General features: G+C 40.6%; 1 protein-coding gene across 2 annotated transcripts in view; it reads right to left on the bottom strand.

Moving 5' to 3' along the window:
• The window catches only part of LOC134350430 (apoptosis-stimulating of p53 protein 2-like), a 107938-nt gene that overhangs the window by 22934 nt on the left and 70374 nt on the right, over positions 1 to 14630 (bottom strand). For both annotated transcript variants that reach the window (XM_063055616.1, XM_063055617.1), the window contains 4 exons: positions 8444 to 8645; positions 6171 to 6335; positions 4418 to 4569; positions 1485 to 1929 (listed from right to left, as the gene is read on the bottom strand). In XM_063055616.1, the coding sequence (XP_062911686.1) occupies positions 1485 to 1929; positions 4418 to 4569; positions 6171 to 6335; positions 8444 to 8645 (964 nt within the window). The remainder of the gene's footprint in view (positions 1 to 1484; positions 1930 to 4417; positions 4570 to 6170; positions 6336 to 8443; positions 8646 to 14630) is intronic.

Below are 14630 nucleotides of genomic sequence, written 5' to 3'. Positions count from 1 at the left end.
GGTATGGAAATTCGAATACACAGGAATGCAAGAAGCTGAACATTTTGTAGGCACATCTCTCCCCTTCATCGATAGTATCTACACAGAAAGTACGGTCTCAAGAAGGTAACATCCATCAGAGATCACCATCTGGGCAATGCCATTTTTTCACTACTACCATTGGGCATAAGGTATAAAAGGTTGAAGTCCCTCACCACCAGGTCCAAGAACAGCTACCATGATAGTGACATGACAACAACCTTTCCCTCATAAACAAAAAAGCTGGTCACTGACTTCAAGAAAGGGAGGGAGGGGGTGATGTACATGATCCTGTCTATTTCAACAGTACTGAGGTTAAGAGCGTCAGATTCCTAGGAGTTAACATTACCAAAGCCTGTCCTGATCCAACCACAGAAAACAAAGCTCATCAACCCCTCCACTTCCTCATGAGGCTAAAGAAATTTGGCGCGTCTACATCAACCCTCACTAACTTTTTCACCATTGATGCACTATAGACAAAAATCCCATCAGCATGCTTAACAACTTGGTATGGCAATTGTTCTGCCCATGAGCACAAGAAACCACAGAGAACCGTGGACACAGCTCAGCACATCACAGAAACCAGCTGCACTTCCATGAATATACTTTGTGCAGTCTCAGTAAAGCAGCCAGCATGATCAACGATCCAACTGAACCTGGGCATTCTTTCTTCTTTCCTCCATCAGGGAGAAGATACAAATGCCTGAAAGCACGTACCAAGTTCAAGGATAGCTTCTATCCCACTGATCTAAGACTATTGACCTCACATTCTACCTTGTTGGAAACTTGCATCTTATTGTTTACTTGCACTGCACTTTCTCTGTAGTTATTACACCTAATTTTGTATTGTTACTGTTTTACCTTGTACTACCTCAATACACTGTGCAATGACTTGATTATATGTCAGACAAGTTTTATCCACTGCACCTCAATACATTTGACATCAATAAACCAATTCTATTTCTTGAACCAATCAGCAAAACCCTAATCATCACTACAAATTAGCAACACTGTGACCTCTCTGATCATCCTGTTTTTTCAAGTTATGTTTCTTCTTGTAAAATTTATGTACAATTTATGTTTAATTTTTCTTATGACTGGTGCTCATGCGATGTTATGTGCTTGTAATACTGCTGTTTTTCATTGCACCTGTGCATACATGTACTTGTGAATATGACAATAAACTTCATTTTAACATGAACAAGTTTGACAGAAGTTCTGCAACAGAGGTGTTTGAAGCGGAAGCCATAAGCTGGGTGACAAAATGTCCCAGCACTTGAAGAATAAAAAGGAGGCTTAGAAAATAACATGCCATGAAATCCAAATTAAACTATTTTGGAATAAGGAAAGTGGAGGATTATTTCTTTGATCACCACAAATTACATAAGCAATTAAACTGGGAAGAGTAAACAACAAACTTCTCCACTAAAGCAGTTAAATAATCATGTTAAATGAACATTACTTACCACTTGTGAACTGTGGCCGTGTTTGCGCTTTGGTCAGGGCATTCTGAACGGCCTGCTGGAAGTTTTTGCCTGGTGCTTGTTGCTGAGTGTACATTGTATAGATAGAGCTGGCAGCCACAGTCTCTGGTTTTCTCAGGGGCTGGGATGGAGGTTCTTTAGATGGCTGTGGGGTAAAAGGCCTAACTGTAGCTGCAGGAGGTGCCTCTGTAGATGGCTGAAGTTGTGCATTTGAGGCACAATGTTGCATTTGTTGTGGTCCTGTGGTTTGGGCTGGCTTAAGTTTATTGGCTATAGTACCTGCAGTACCAGGAAACTTTTGTGAGTTGTATTCAGTTTTACTCTCTGCTGCAGTAGCTAAACCAGATGGTCCAAAAAAGGGCAAGGAAATCTGTTTAGGTTTGGTAGGAACAGGTGGCGGTACTTTAACCACATTCCTGTTACCAGTCTGAAAGTTAAGATTGAAATAAAACCATGTTAGATGAAAATATAACTTTATACAGTTATGATTTTTATTCATCAGGAACTTTTATTCTGAAATAATCTTGTTCTTAACGAATCAACCACTGTGCTGCATACAAAATTCTCCTCTTGACAAACAAACTGCATCTTCTACATGGTCACTCTCAGTTTGATGCAGATAACTAACAATTTGGCAGTTCTTAACCACAACTTTCATTTGCATCATTAAATTTACAAAAATAGAGTTATGACCAGAAGAGTGGCATAATCCTTCTACTATTGGAATCCTAGGACAAGCTTTTGTCACCTTTGGATATGGAGATCTTATTATCTTCCCTGCTTGATTCCAATCTACCATCCCACCTAAACCCCAGCTTGGTCAGTCAATGCCGAATACTGTTCATCCTTAATCCCCATCCATACTCACCAATGTGAGATAACAGGGTGGAGCTTAGTTATGATGGCGCTAAATGGCGACTCCTTTGCTTGCATCTTCGGAAACAGCTCTATTTCCATCTTTAATACCTCTATTTTTCCTTTCAGGGTTCTTTTGAAGACCCTGACCTGGAGTTACACGCTGACTTCGGTTCTTTGCGGAAATGGGACTAGTTCTCGGGATTTCATGACTGGCTGTTATTTGACGTGCCAAGGATGTGGCCTAAGAGATTAGCGCGACTTCGGAGGTCCAAGATCTCGTGGCTCTGGAGGTGGGCGCATCGGAGGTCGGTGTCCTGGCAGAGATCAGTGTGTCATGGGAGTCTGAAGATCTCCGGCTGTGATCTGAGATCTTTGGGCACAGAGCTCAGAAAAAGTGACGCAATGAACTTCTAACTTCGTAAATCAGCGAGTTGTTGGTTATGTCTCCCCTCTCGCTGTAAAACAGGGACATCTCTTTCTCCCTTATTAGGGAGAAAGAGGGCCTGTGGTATGTCGAATACCAGGTGAACGAGTAGTCTTTGGGGTACTGCAAGTCTGTGTCTTTGTTGTTGCTTTGCTGCACAACTGAGTGCTCGGTGGTGGGCGCCCATGCTGTTTTTGCTGGTGGGGGTGGGGGATGTTTGCTTTGCTGCTGCTTACGCGTGGGAGGGACTTTGGCGTTATAACATTTAACTGCTATTAATTCTTTGGGGGCACTCCTCTGTTTTTATGGATAGTTGCGAAGAAAAAGCATTTCAGGATGTATATTGTATACATTTCTCTGACATTAAATGTACCTTTGAAACCATGTCACAGTCCCATTTTTTTTTCCAAGATCAAAACTTTGGTTGTGTCACTAAATTTCTCACTTGTCTCATTTCTGACACTTCCACTGGTACCATTTTTCTTCACTGCACATTTTGCTCCTCTGACTCTCAACATTCTAATGCTACCAGCAGATCTGTCAGCTGTCTGGGAGTCCCTTCATTCTGTGCATAACGCCAACCCCAACCCCCCCCCCAATAGTTGTAATTAAGGGAACTACTTATCGCCAAAATATTTTTTACCATTTAATATCGGACAATAACTTTGCCAAACTATTAACTACAAATTTTATTTACAATTGCATGAAGAAATTGATTCCATAAGTATCGCTCCAACATTTCACCACATAATGTATTAATTAGACCCAACTTCAGCCTGTGAACCCAGGACATGTCTGTGAGGAGGTTGTATGCTGTCCCTGTGACTATGTAGGTTTCCTCCCCCATCCCAAAGACAGTTAATTGAACTGGCGCAAACCGAGTCTGTAGGTAGGTGATTGGAGAACTGAGCCAAGTTGATGGGCACAAGACAGAGCGAACAGGTCATGGGGAGATTAATCTGTGGATTGATGGAAATATTCCAAGAGCCAGCATGAACTCAATGCTTGAAATGGCTTCCATGACAGGAAAAAAAATATCAAATTCAAACAATTCCACCAAAACAAAATCATTATTTTATCCTTCACAAGAAACTCAGAGCAAAATTTCTTTACTTCTCAACCCATCAAAAATTATGAACTTACACAGCCAAAGGGATATTTCAGAACATGGAGATGGGCTGTAACATAGTGAGCCTTTGTCAAGTTTTAAGTGAAAAAAGCACAACAATTATAAAAGAAATGGTATTCAAACTGTCGATGTCTGTAACAAAATGCATTACATCAGTCAAGTGAGTGGAAGAACGTTCATTCAATTCTCCTTTGTATTGCTAAAATGAGTATTATGCCCGAGGATGATGCCATGTATGATGGGAATGAACAGTGATTTTTTTGCAGCATATATATGATTAAAAATGGTATTTCAAACTTCACAAGCTTGAGGGAATGAATTTATTTGCATTTATCTGGAAATCTTTTATTTTTATAAGAGTTTTGTAACTAGTGAAGATTTTAGAATCTATTGATTTAGGATGCAACTTTATTGTTACAATAATTTGGAAGGAAGGATATCAATGCCATAAAGCATATTTTGCCATGTGATACTGTAAAACACAATATTTTTTTGTTTCCATACCTGTATTTCCTGCAGAAGGTCCTCACTGCTCTGGTTTTTCCTTAGTGTTCCAGAAGATGGAATTACTGCTGATGGATCCATGGATTCAAACATAGAGAAACAACGCACTCTCTTATCATTCTTGTCTCTCATCACAACATCACCATCACCAACTGTCAAATGAATTTAAAGATTCATGTTCACTCGTTTATCTCAGCAGGTTTCAGTGTCAAACAAAAAATAAATGCCAGTTGGTGCAATGACTACCTGGCTTAAAACCTGGAAGATTTACATGTTTTAAACATACTTTAGCTCTTCAGTACCATGAGAGGAATTGATAAGTTCCACGGAGCTCTGGATTGCAATCGTTTGGCAAAGCAATCTTAACACAAGGGAATAGGCTTGAATGAATTTGACTAAAGGTTCACTGCTTAAGTTTAGCTTTTATGATAGCTCTTAAGTTTCATCACTATACACCAAATTAAGTAGTTTATTTATATTATAAATCGAATGGATTCCTTAAGGTTGTTATAGCGAGGGAGGTAACGGGGACAAGCTCCCACTACCTATTACATGCTCCTAATGGCGTGTGCCTCAAATAGCCTCGGACAACCAAGTCCAGCTCCTGGCCTTCGTGTGTTGTTTAGCTACCAAGTCTGGCGGAATTGTTACTATTGACAGGAGAGGTCACTGGCGCTGGCCTCTCACTGGCAAAGGTACCTTAAAACCAGTCGCTTCGGGCAGATGGGACTCGTCAGCCATGGTTGGCAGCTCATCTCGAAGAAGGAAAACTCTGATCTTAAGCCTCTGCTGTCTTGCGGCTATACCTACTCATGGGGGAGGATTGAGGAGTAAACCCCGAAGCAAATATCCAGAGTTGGAGTCCCCAAAGCAGTGTAATGTTGAGTACAACAGTGACTGGCAACTCTGTCGACACTGCTAGTACCAAATTGTATCAGTCTCTGCCTTTCCTTTGGGTTCATCAGATGCATGGAGAGAAGCAGTTTGCTACATGGGCAACAGCTTGCTTTCCATATCATCCTGCCCAGGCTTGTATATCTATTTAGCTAAGATGCAACATCCATGGTCGACCCTGACTGACAGAGCCCTCATTCACTCACTCAAATCCAAATACCACACAAGTGACCATCAGCCAATTGAGTTCATAATGAGTCTATGTAGAAGCAACCCAGTTCTTCTCCCCATTCATCCAGCTTCCTTTGACTACTACAATTGACTGAATACTCTCCACCTTGCTAAATAGTTGCAATTCCAATACCACTCAATTGATCTGACATCTTCCAGGATAAAGGGGCCCACTTGAATTGTACCCCCTCTTCCACACTAAACTAATTCCTTCTATATGCAGTACAACAAGGTCACAGTTTGCACCATACACAAAAAGCACTTTCCAGGGTCAAAGTTCTGGAACCCAACAGAACAGCAGAATTCGCCAGAAGGACTGCAGTGTTTTAAGGGGTCAACTAAGCTTTACCTTCTCAATGACAACTGGGACTGGCCAATAAATGCTGCCCTTGTCTGCAACAGCCAGATCCATGGAACTGAATAAATCAGGGGAAGAAAAATATAATTTCAACACCTTATATCCTTAAAGCTATTTGCCTCACAGTCTAACATTTTTCAGCCTTGCTATGGAGCAAAAGTGAACAGATTAATGATTCTAGAAAAACTGCAAAGCCACCTAATTGCACAAAGAGTACAGTGCACTTAGTCATCTGCAAATCAGAAAGTAAAAAGAAGAAACAGATATTACCTTGATCTGCACTGGATACTGCTGCACCTCTGATCAGGTTTGAAGTACTAACATTCAAGGAAGCAGTTGCTGAAGGCTGACGAACAGGAACGCCAAAACTTGGTTCATTCCTTTCGGGACCAGACTGAGGTGGTGTCTGCAAATGTGCCTGAGTCACAATGCCAGCTGAGAACAAGTAAAAGTAACTGCTATAAGTGGTTTGAGAACAGAAGTTGTCAATGTTACCGCAACTCATGGAATTTTGGGTGGTTGTATCCTTGCAAAGGGACAATAATACCTTCTGTTGGCTGTCCCAGGCCTTGTTAATTTGCAATTCACAACCACCGTACCCAACACAACCAGTAACTGCACACTTTAGCAGTTCATAAAAGCTTCTTTGTGAATATCTAAAATAATTAAATACACAGTAATTACCAATAGATTTTTAATTTACAGATGTCTTTGAGTAAGGTAACTGCTGTGTTAGCTGCAAGAAGAAATCTGATTTGTGAAACCTGGGAAAACAAAATTAGCCAAAAAAAATTGTATTTATATACATTTAAAAGTATGATCATCTTACCAGCATTTGGCCAAAGATAGCAACTTGCACAAAAACAAGTAACTGACAAAGTGTTTTGAGCTCCAGATTGAGGATATTACAGTGCAAACTTCAAAATAAACCAAACCTTACTTTAATTTTGTATCACTGTACTGCTGGTTCAAGAAGGAATGAAGGGAATTAATGACCTTTAGAACATTCAAACACACAATAATCTTTCTATATTCATATTCAAACCACCCTTCCCCCATACCGTTCCAAACAATTACCCAGTATTGTGACTGAAAAATTAATGCCTATTGGATAGCTACAGCACTTTGTTTAAACGACCATCAGCAAGATCTTAGTACGGCAATGCTGACATTAAATTGATATTAAATTTTGTAACTTCCCTGTAAGTTATTTATAACAAAGAATATTTAAAATCAGTAAAAATGTTGCTGATTAGACTGTGCACGTTCTTACATTTCAGGTCTCCATAAACAAGTTCGACATATTCTCACCATTGCACTAAATAGATCTCTGGATATTTCAATAAAATAGAGGGAAAAGAGCATCTTAAAAGTTAGTAATAAATTCATGTTTAGTATCAATGGGAACTTGTACCTATCCAGATCAAGAATTGTTATTTTAGTGATTAATCTAGAACTTGGAATATAGAAGAAACATTAAAATATTAACCTGAATACAGATTTATGTTTTATATCTTTCACATTTATGTTAACAACACAATGTTCACATTTATGGCCACAAAAATATCATGTTTATTCAAACTTATAAGTTGAGGTCCGTAACACTTTATTTCAGCAAACACTGAAAATGAAACTCAAAAGTAAACTTGTGAGTTCTTCCCCAGCATCATAACTTTACAACGGTATAAAAATCCAAATGAAGAGCATGAGCCAACAAAGTATATTTGCAAGTCTATGCTCTTGAAACACAGATTGGCAAATTTTTAGAAGACATTCATATTAATACAACGATCCAAAGAAAAAGCTAAGTGCAGGAAATAAAATAATTAGCAAGCCGTCTGGAGTTATGTCAATTCATCAATTGACTAATCTAACGCACTGTCAAATATTATACTTAAAATGTCCTGGTTTATTATAGCTTAAAACCTACCCAACTCCCAAAGAGATAAAATCACATTAACTGTATCAGAAACAGATAAAAGTCCTATTTACCATTTCCTTACAGTATTATGGCCAGAAATTCAAGGAGTATCAATTTGAAATATTAATACTTTTCAGCATCTCTGAAGAAAACTTGTCTTATTTCCTGACAATTTTTCTCCATCTGCACTATGCACTTGATATATTTCTAACTAGACATTGCAAATCACTTTTCTTAAGTAATAAAGGGAGGGATGTTATAATTTAGCAAAAATATAACTCTGTCAATCACACAAATTCTAGTACTATATCATAAAGGAAACTGGAAAGAGGATGAGAATGATGCATAAAGAAAGGGCAACATGATAGAAATGAAGATTTAGAAGGGAAAGCTTTGTCAAGAAAGAAAGAATGCAGCTAATTGCACTGTGAAAAATTCCATCTCACCATGGATCCAAGACCCTAATGCTAACAAGTCAACAAAGTAGAAAGCCAAGGTGACAGTCACATATTTCTGTCAAAACATTGAGCTTTGTTTTTAATAATGTATCTCTTAATTTCTGCTAGTTAACTATCATTCAACCAGCAGAGAGAGGGAGAGAGAAAAAGATCAAGTTGCTTACCAACAGGTGCTTTCACTGAAACAGCATGTGTCTGCACACTGGATAGAGTAGATGATCCATTAGGAAAGGCTGGCTTTACAAGGAGATCAAGTTTTTGTGGGGCACGGGGCAAGGTGGATGACTGGATATAGGGTCCAACTGCAGCTACACGGCTGGGTGCAGAAGACACCACTTGTTGTGGAATATGCTTGTCAGATGAAACCTACATACAGAAACATAGTCAAACAGTACATTTATTTCTCAATCAATTACAGCAATTAGTTTATCATCGTTTCTAGCCTCACTAAAATATTCTTTTGCATTGTGCATTTTGTCAACCAATAAAACAAAATCTCCCATAAATGTAACAAAGTCAAAGTCATATTATGTTTAATTGAATTTAAAATTCTAAACAGTTTCAAATAACGTAAATATATAAACAAGATTTACAAATAGACAGACTTGTATTCTGGTAGAGACATGCATTCAGTGGCCACTTTCTTAGGTGCACCTGTGCGTTAATGCAACTATCTAATTACCCAATCATGTGGCAGCAACTCAGTGCATAAAAGCATGGTCAAGACATTCAGTTGCTGTTCAGACCAAACATCAGAATGGGGAAGAAACGTGATCCAAGTGACTTTGATCACTTTGCTGGTGCCACATGGGGTGGTTTGAGTATCTCTGAAACTGATCTCTTGGGATTTTCACGTACAACAGCTAGAGTTTACAAGAGTTTACAGAGAATGGTGTGAAAAACCAAAAAAAAATCTAGTGAGCATCAGCTCTGTGGGCAAAAATCCCTTGTTAACCTTCGTTAGTCCTGACGAAGGGTCTTGGCCCGAAACGTCGACTGTAGCTCTTCCTAGAGATGCCACCTGGCCTGCTGCGTTCACCAGCAAATTTGATGTGTGGTACCTAATGATGTGGTCACTGAGTGTAATTGTTTTTGTTTCACCCATTTAGCTTTTGGGGTTTGTGCATTACTGGCAAAAACAGCATTTATTGCCAAAACCACTTTCCCTGGAGTCTTTTTGGCAAAGCTACTGCCACAATGCAGTTGTATACAAGGTTCCAGAATTTAAACTTAATTATGATGAAAGAATAGTATTAATTCCCAAGTCAGGATAGGACACATCTTTGAAGGGGATATGCAGACAGTGGCATTTCTCATGTACCTGAAACACTTGCCATCTTAGTAGTGGAATTCTCGCGTTAGGAAAGGACTGTTGGGGTAGCAATGGTGAGTAACATTAAAGACACTGTGCATCAGTAATGGAGAGAATGCTGAAGTTGGCTAATGGGATGTCAATCAACTAGGTTACTTTGTTTGGATATTAGGAAGTTTCTTCCATGTTATTGAAGCAACACTCATCCAGGGATGTTGAAGATATTCCATCATGCACTTGACTCATGCCTTTTGATGACAGAACTGAACACAATGAGTGTGCTCTAACCAGGGTTTTAGAAACATAGAAAACCAACAGCACAATACAGGCCCTTTGGTCTACAATGCTGTGCTGAACATGTACATACTTTAGAAATTACCTAGGGTCTACTTTTCTAAGCTCCATGTAGCTATCCAGGAGCCTCTTAAAAGACTCTTCCAGCACCATCACCGGAAGCCCATTCCGCGCACTCACTACTCCCTGAATAAAAAACTTACTCGTGACATCCCCTCTGTACCTACTTCCAAGCACCATAAAACTGCCCTCTTGTGTTAGACATTTCAGCCCTGGAAAAAAGCCTCTGACTATCCACACAACCAATGCCTCTCATCATCTTATATACCTCTATCAGGTCACCTCTCATCCTCTGTCGCTCCAAGGAGAAAAGGCCAAGTTCACTCAACTTATTTTCGCAAGACATGCTCCCCGAAAAACCAGGGTTTTATAGAGCTGCACATTACCTCGCGGCTCTTGAACACAACTCCCAACTAATGAAGGCCAACACACCATACTCATTCTTAAACACCCCATCAATTTGCATGGCAACTTTGAAGGATCTATGGACGTGGACCCAAATATCCCTCTGTTCTTCCACATTGCCAAGAATTCTGCCATTGAGCTACACTCTGCTTTCAAGTTCAACCTTCCTAACCGTGTCATGTCATCATCCTGTTAGAAATTCCTAAATCTTTGTGAGAGCACTTCTCATTCTTTTAGACTCAATCAAGTGAATAAAGGCCTCTTTGACCCATCCTCTCCTTATAGTTCAATCCGACCATCACAGGAAACAGTTGCTAATACTCCCTTGATGGCAAGAATTTCCTTACTCAGATAAGGAGACTAAAAACCACACAAAAATCCAGATGAAGACTCATCATGGTCTGCACAGATACAACAACATATCCTTGTATCTGTGTACAAATCCTCTTGCAACAATGTCCATGGACCATTTGAGTTCCTTAATCACTTTTTGTAACTGGTGGTGTTCTCCTGGGCGTCCTTCCCTTTTCTCAGTCTATGTACATCAATTAATAATCAGTCTTACAAACACGAGAAAGTCTGCAGATGCTGGAAATCAAAGCAACACACACAAAATGCTGGAGGAACTCAGCAGGCCAAGCAGCATCTATGGAAAGGAGTAAACAGTTGACATTTCAGGCCGAGACCCTTCATCAGGACTGCTAAGGGGTCTCAGCCCAAAATGTCATCTGTGTGTGATTTTCTCGTGTTTGTGATTCTACAACTATACTGCGGAGTCTTGTCCAGGAATGCCTACCTTGAAGTAGTTTAAACCTTCCAGAACTGATGAAGGGTCTTGGCCCAAAATATCAACTGTTTACTCTTTTCCATAGATACTGCCTGGCCTGCTGAGTTCCTCCAGCCTTTTGTGTGTGTTGCAATAGTCGGTCTCTTTGATTTTAGAGTGGAGTTCACAACCTCACACATAATCATGTTAATCTGCATCTGCCATGTATTTGCATTCTTCCTTAATGTGCAAGTCACAATGAAGCTTCTCCAAGTCCTCCACACATCTCATATTCCACCCAACTCTGTGTCATCGGCCACTTGATAACATTACATTTAGTTCCCTGAAATGTTGGGACACAAGTACCCAAAAAGTCACTGCCTGACACCTAGAAAAAGACCCATTTTTTTCTTTATCAACCAATTGTCAACCAGTTATTTTGTAATGTAGAGTAATTTTATACAGCATAGCAACACACATCAGGACTGAAACGTTGACTGTACCGCTTCCTAGAGATGCTGCCTGGCCTGCTACATTCACCAGCAACTTTGATGTGTGTTGCTTGAATTTCCAGCACCTGCAGAATTCCTGTTGTTATACAGCATAGTATCCTCAAGTTCATGTATTTCAATCTGGAAGTAAATGCAATTGAGCAGTGTCTCAAAAACCACACACTCAACATCATCCAGACTAAGGCATTCATTGTGGACTTCAGGAAGGGGAAGTTGGGAGAATATGCACCAAGCCTCATGTTCTTGGGAGTCAACATCTCAGAGGATCTATCCTAGGCCCAACACATTGATGCAATCACAAAGATTCAGTACACCAGCAAAGACTTTTTAAAGTGTCTATGGATGTATGGTGAAGAGCGTTCTGACTGGTTGCGTCACCACCTGGTATGGAGATTCCAGTGCACAGCATTGCTGCAGAGAGTTGTAGACTCAGCCAGCTCCATCATAGGCACTGACCATCAAGGACATCTTCAAGAAGGCAGGAATAATTACTGAGAACCTTTGCTATCTGGGACATGCCCCCTTCTTGTTACTGCCATGAGGGAGGAGGTACAGGTGCCTCAAGACCCACACTCAATGATTTAGGAATAGCTTCTTCCCCTCAGCTGTCAGATTTCTGAACAATCGTGAATAGTACCTCATCATTCCTTACTTCTTGCACTACGTATTTAGAACATAAAAATCTACAGCATATTACAGGCCCTTCGGCCCACAATGTTGTGCTGACCATGTAACCTACTCTAGAAGTAGCCACCAGTAGCCACCCACTTCAACTCTGCTTCCCATTCCCATTCAGATATGTCCATACATGGCCTCCTCTACTGCCATGATGAGACTAAACTCAGGTTGGAGGAGCAACACCTCATATACCGCCTAGGTAGTCTCCAGCCCCTTGGTATGAACACAGAATGCTCCAACTTCCGGTAATTCCCTCCCCCTCCCTTCCTCTATCCCTATTTCACTCTACCCCCTCCCCCAGCTCCCTCATGGTTCCGCCTCCTTCTTCTACCACCCATTGTTTTCAGAGCTATGACGTCAATGCTTCCCCTCCCCCACCCCTTCCTCTTTCAAATTACTGGTCTTTCAACTGAAGCTACAAGCATTCTTCAAATCCTTCCCCATCTTTCATTCTTCAGTCCTGACGAAGGGTTCTGGCCCGAAACGTCGACTCATCGTTTCTAACTGATGCTGCCCGACCTGCTGAGTTCATCCAGCGTACTGAAAGTGTTGCTTTGATCACAGCATCTGCAGATTATTTTGTGTTAACCTACTCTAGAAACTGCCTAGAAATGCCCTATTGCATCGGCCTCTATTTTCTAAGCTCCACATATCTGCCTAATAAGAGTCTCTTAAAAGACTCTATTATATCCACCTCTTCCACTGTCGCTGGCAGTTCATTCCATCCACCCACCACTGTGTGAAAAACTTACCCTGACATCTCCTCTGTACCTACTTCCAAGCAACTTAAAACTATGCCCCCTCGTGTTAGCCATTTCAGCCCTGAAGAAAAGCCTCTGGCTATCCACACAATCAATGCCTCTCAACATCTTATACACTCAGGTCACCTCTCATCCTCCATCACTCCAAGGAGAAAAGGCCAGTTCACTCAACCTATTCTCATAAGGTACACTCTCCAATCCAGGCAACATCCTTGTATTTATTTTGTATTGTATAGTAATTTTATGCCTTTGCACTGTGTTGCTGCCACAAAACACACTTCACATCATATAACTCAGTGATAATCAACCCAATTCTGATTAATGGGACCTTTTCAATAACGTTCTGAAAGTCCAGATACACCACAACCACTGGTTCTCTTATTTTACAAGCTACATCTTCAAAAAATTCTAGTAAATTTGTGAGGCACGATTTCCATTTCATTAACAAACCCCAACTTTGTTCAGTCACACTATATATTTATAGTAAATACAAAGAGAATTAATGACAATGAACTATGTGCATTAAATGCACTATGTGCGGGAGGTGGGAGGAGAAGATGGCGGCGCAACGCAGCTTGCAGCAGCCACTCCGGACAATATCTGTTATCTGTCAAATAGGATGCCGTGCACAATCCTGATTTGATGGAGGCAGACGTGAGAGCACAGAGGAACATCTGGTGAAATTTCTGAAATGCCTGCTTCGCTGTTGCTGCTGCTGTGTGATCCAGAATCTCCGGAGGGGAGGGCCCCGAGTCCTCAGCTTTGCTTGTTGCTCAGCGGCTGGGGCGGGGTCGAAGTGCTCGGCTGAGGATGGTGCTCAGTGCTCGGTGTCAGGGGGCTGGTTGGAGGCTCGAAGTTTTCAGACGGACTCAGAGTCAGCTGCGGTCGGGAGCTTCCAATGCATCGGCAAGTTTGCGGCGCTTGGAGGTTCATGGCAGGGAGAGTTTCTCCCTTCTAGCGTCTGCGTGAGATGATGGGGCTATCAGGACTTGACACTTTTTTTTTTACCGTGCCCATGGTCTGCTCTTTATCAAATTACGGTATTGCTTTGCACTGTTGTGACTATATGTTATAATTATGTGGTTTTGTCAGTTTTAGTCTTGGTTTGTCCTGTGTTTCTGCAATATCTTTCTGGAGGAACGTTGTATCATTTTTTTAATGCATGCATTTCTAAATGACAATAAATGAGGACTGAGTGTCCTCATAGTCTAATCTAATGTTTAGTAACTTGAAGATGTATGCAATTCCAACTTGCTTGTGCTACTCCAGACGATGAAGTAGTTAGTACAGCACAGGAACCTGGATTATTTGCACTTTCTTTCTCACAAATATAGTACTTCGTGGTCAAAAATGCTGAGTGGAAAGTGAAACATAGCACTGTTATATCTGCAAAGATGCTGCCTAACACTCTTTCCCATCAATGTTGGACTGCTTAATGGACTGATTTTAGACTCGGTCATTTTCAGCTGATGCTAATAAGGTATTAAGCCCTTAATAGCTATTAACATCATTACAATAAAAACTTGCTTTCAAATTTTTGAAAAAGTGTCTGACCATAACCTA

Source organism: Mobula hypostoma, chromosome 8, assembly GCF_963921235.1.
Source record: "Mobula hypostoma chromosome 8, sMobHyp1.1, whole genome shotgun sequence".
NCBI lineage: Eukaryota > Metazoa > Chordata > Chondrichthyes > Myliobatiformes > Myliobatidae > Mobula > Mobula hypostoma.
The sequence above is the reverse complement of the archived record's forward strand: the minus strand, read 5'-3'. Positions and strand labels throughout refer to the sequence as shown.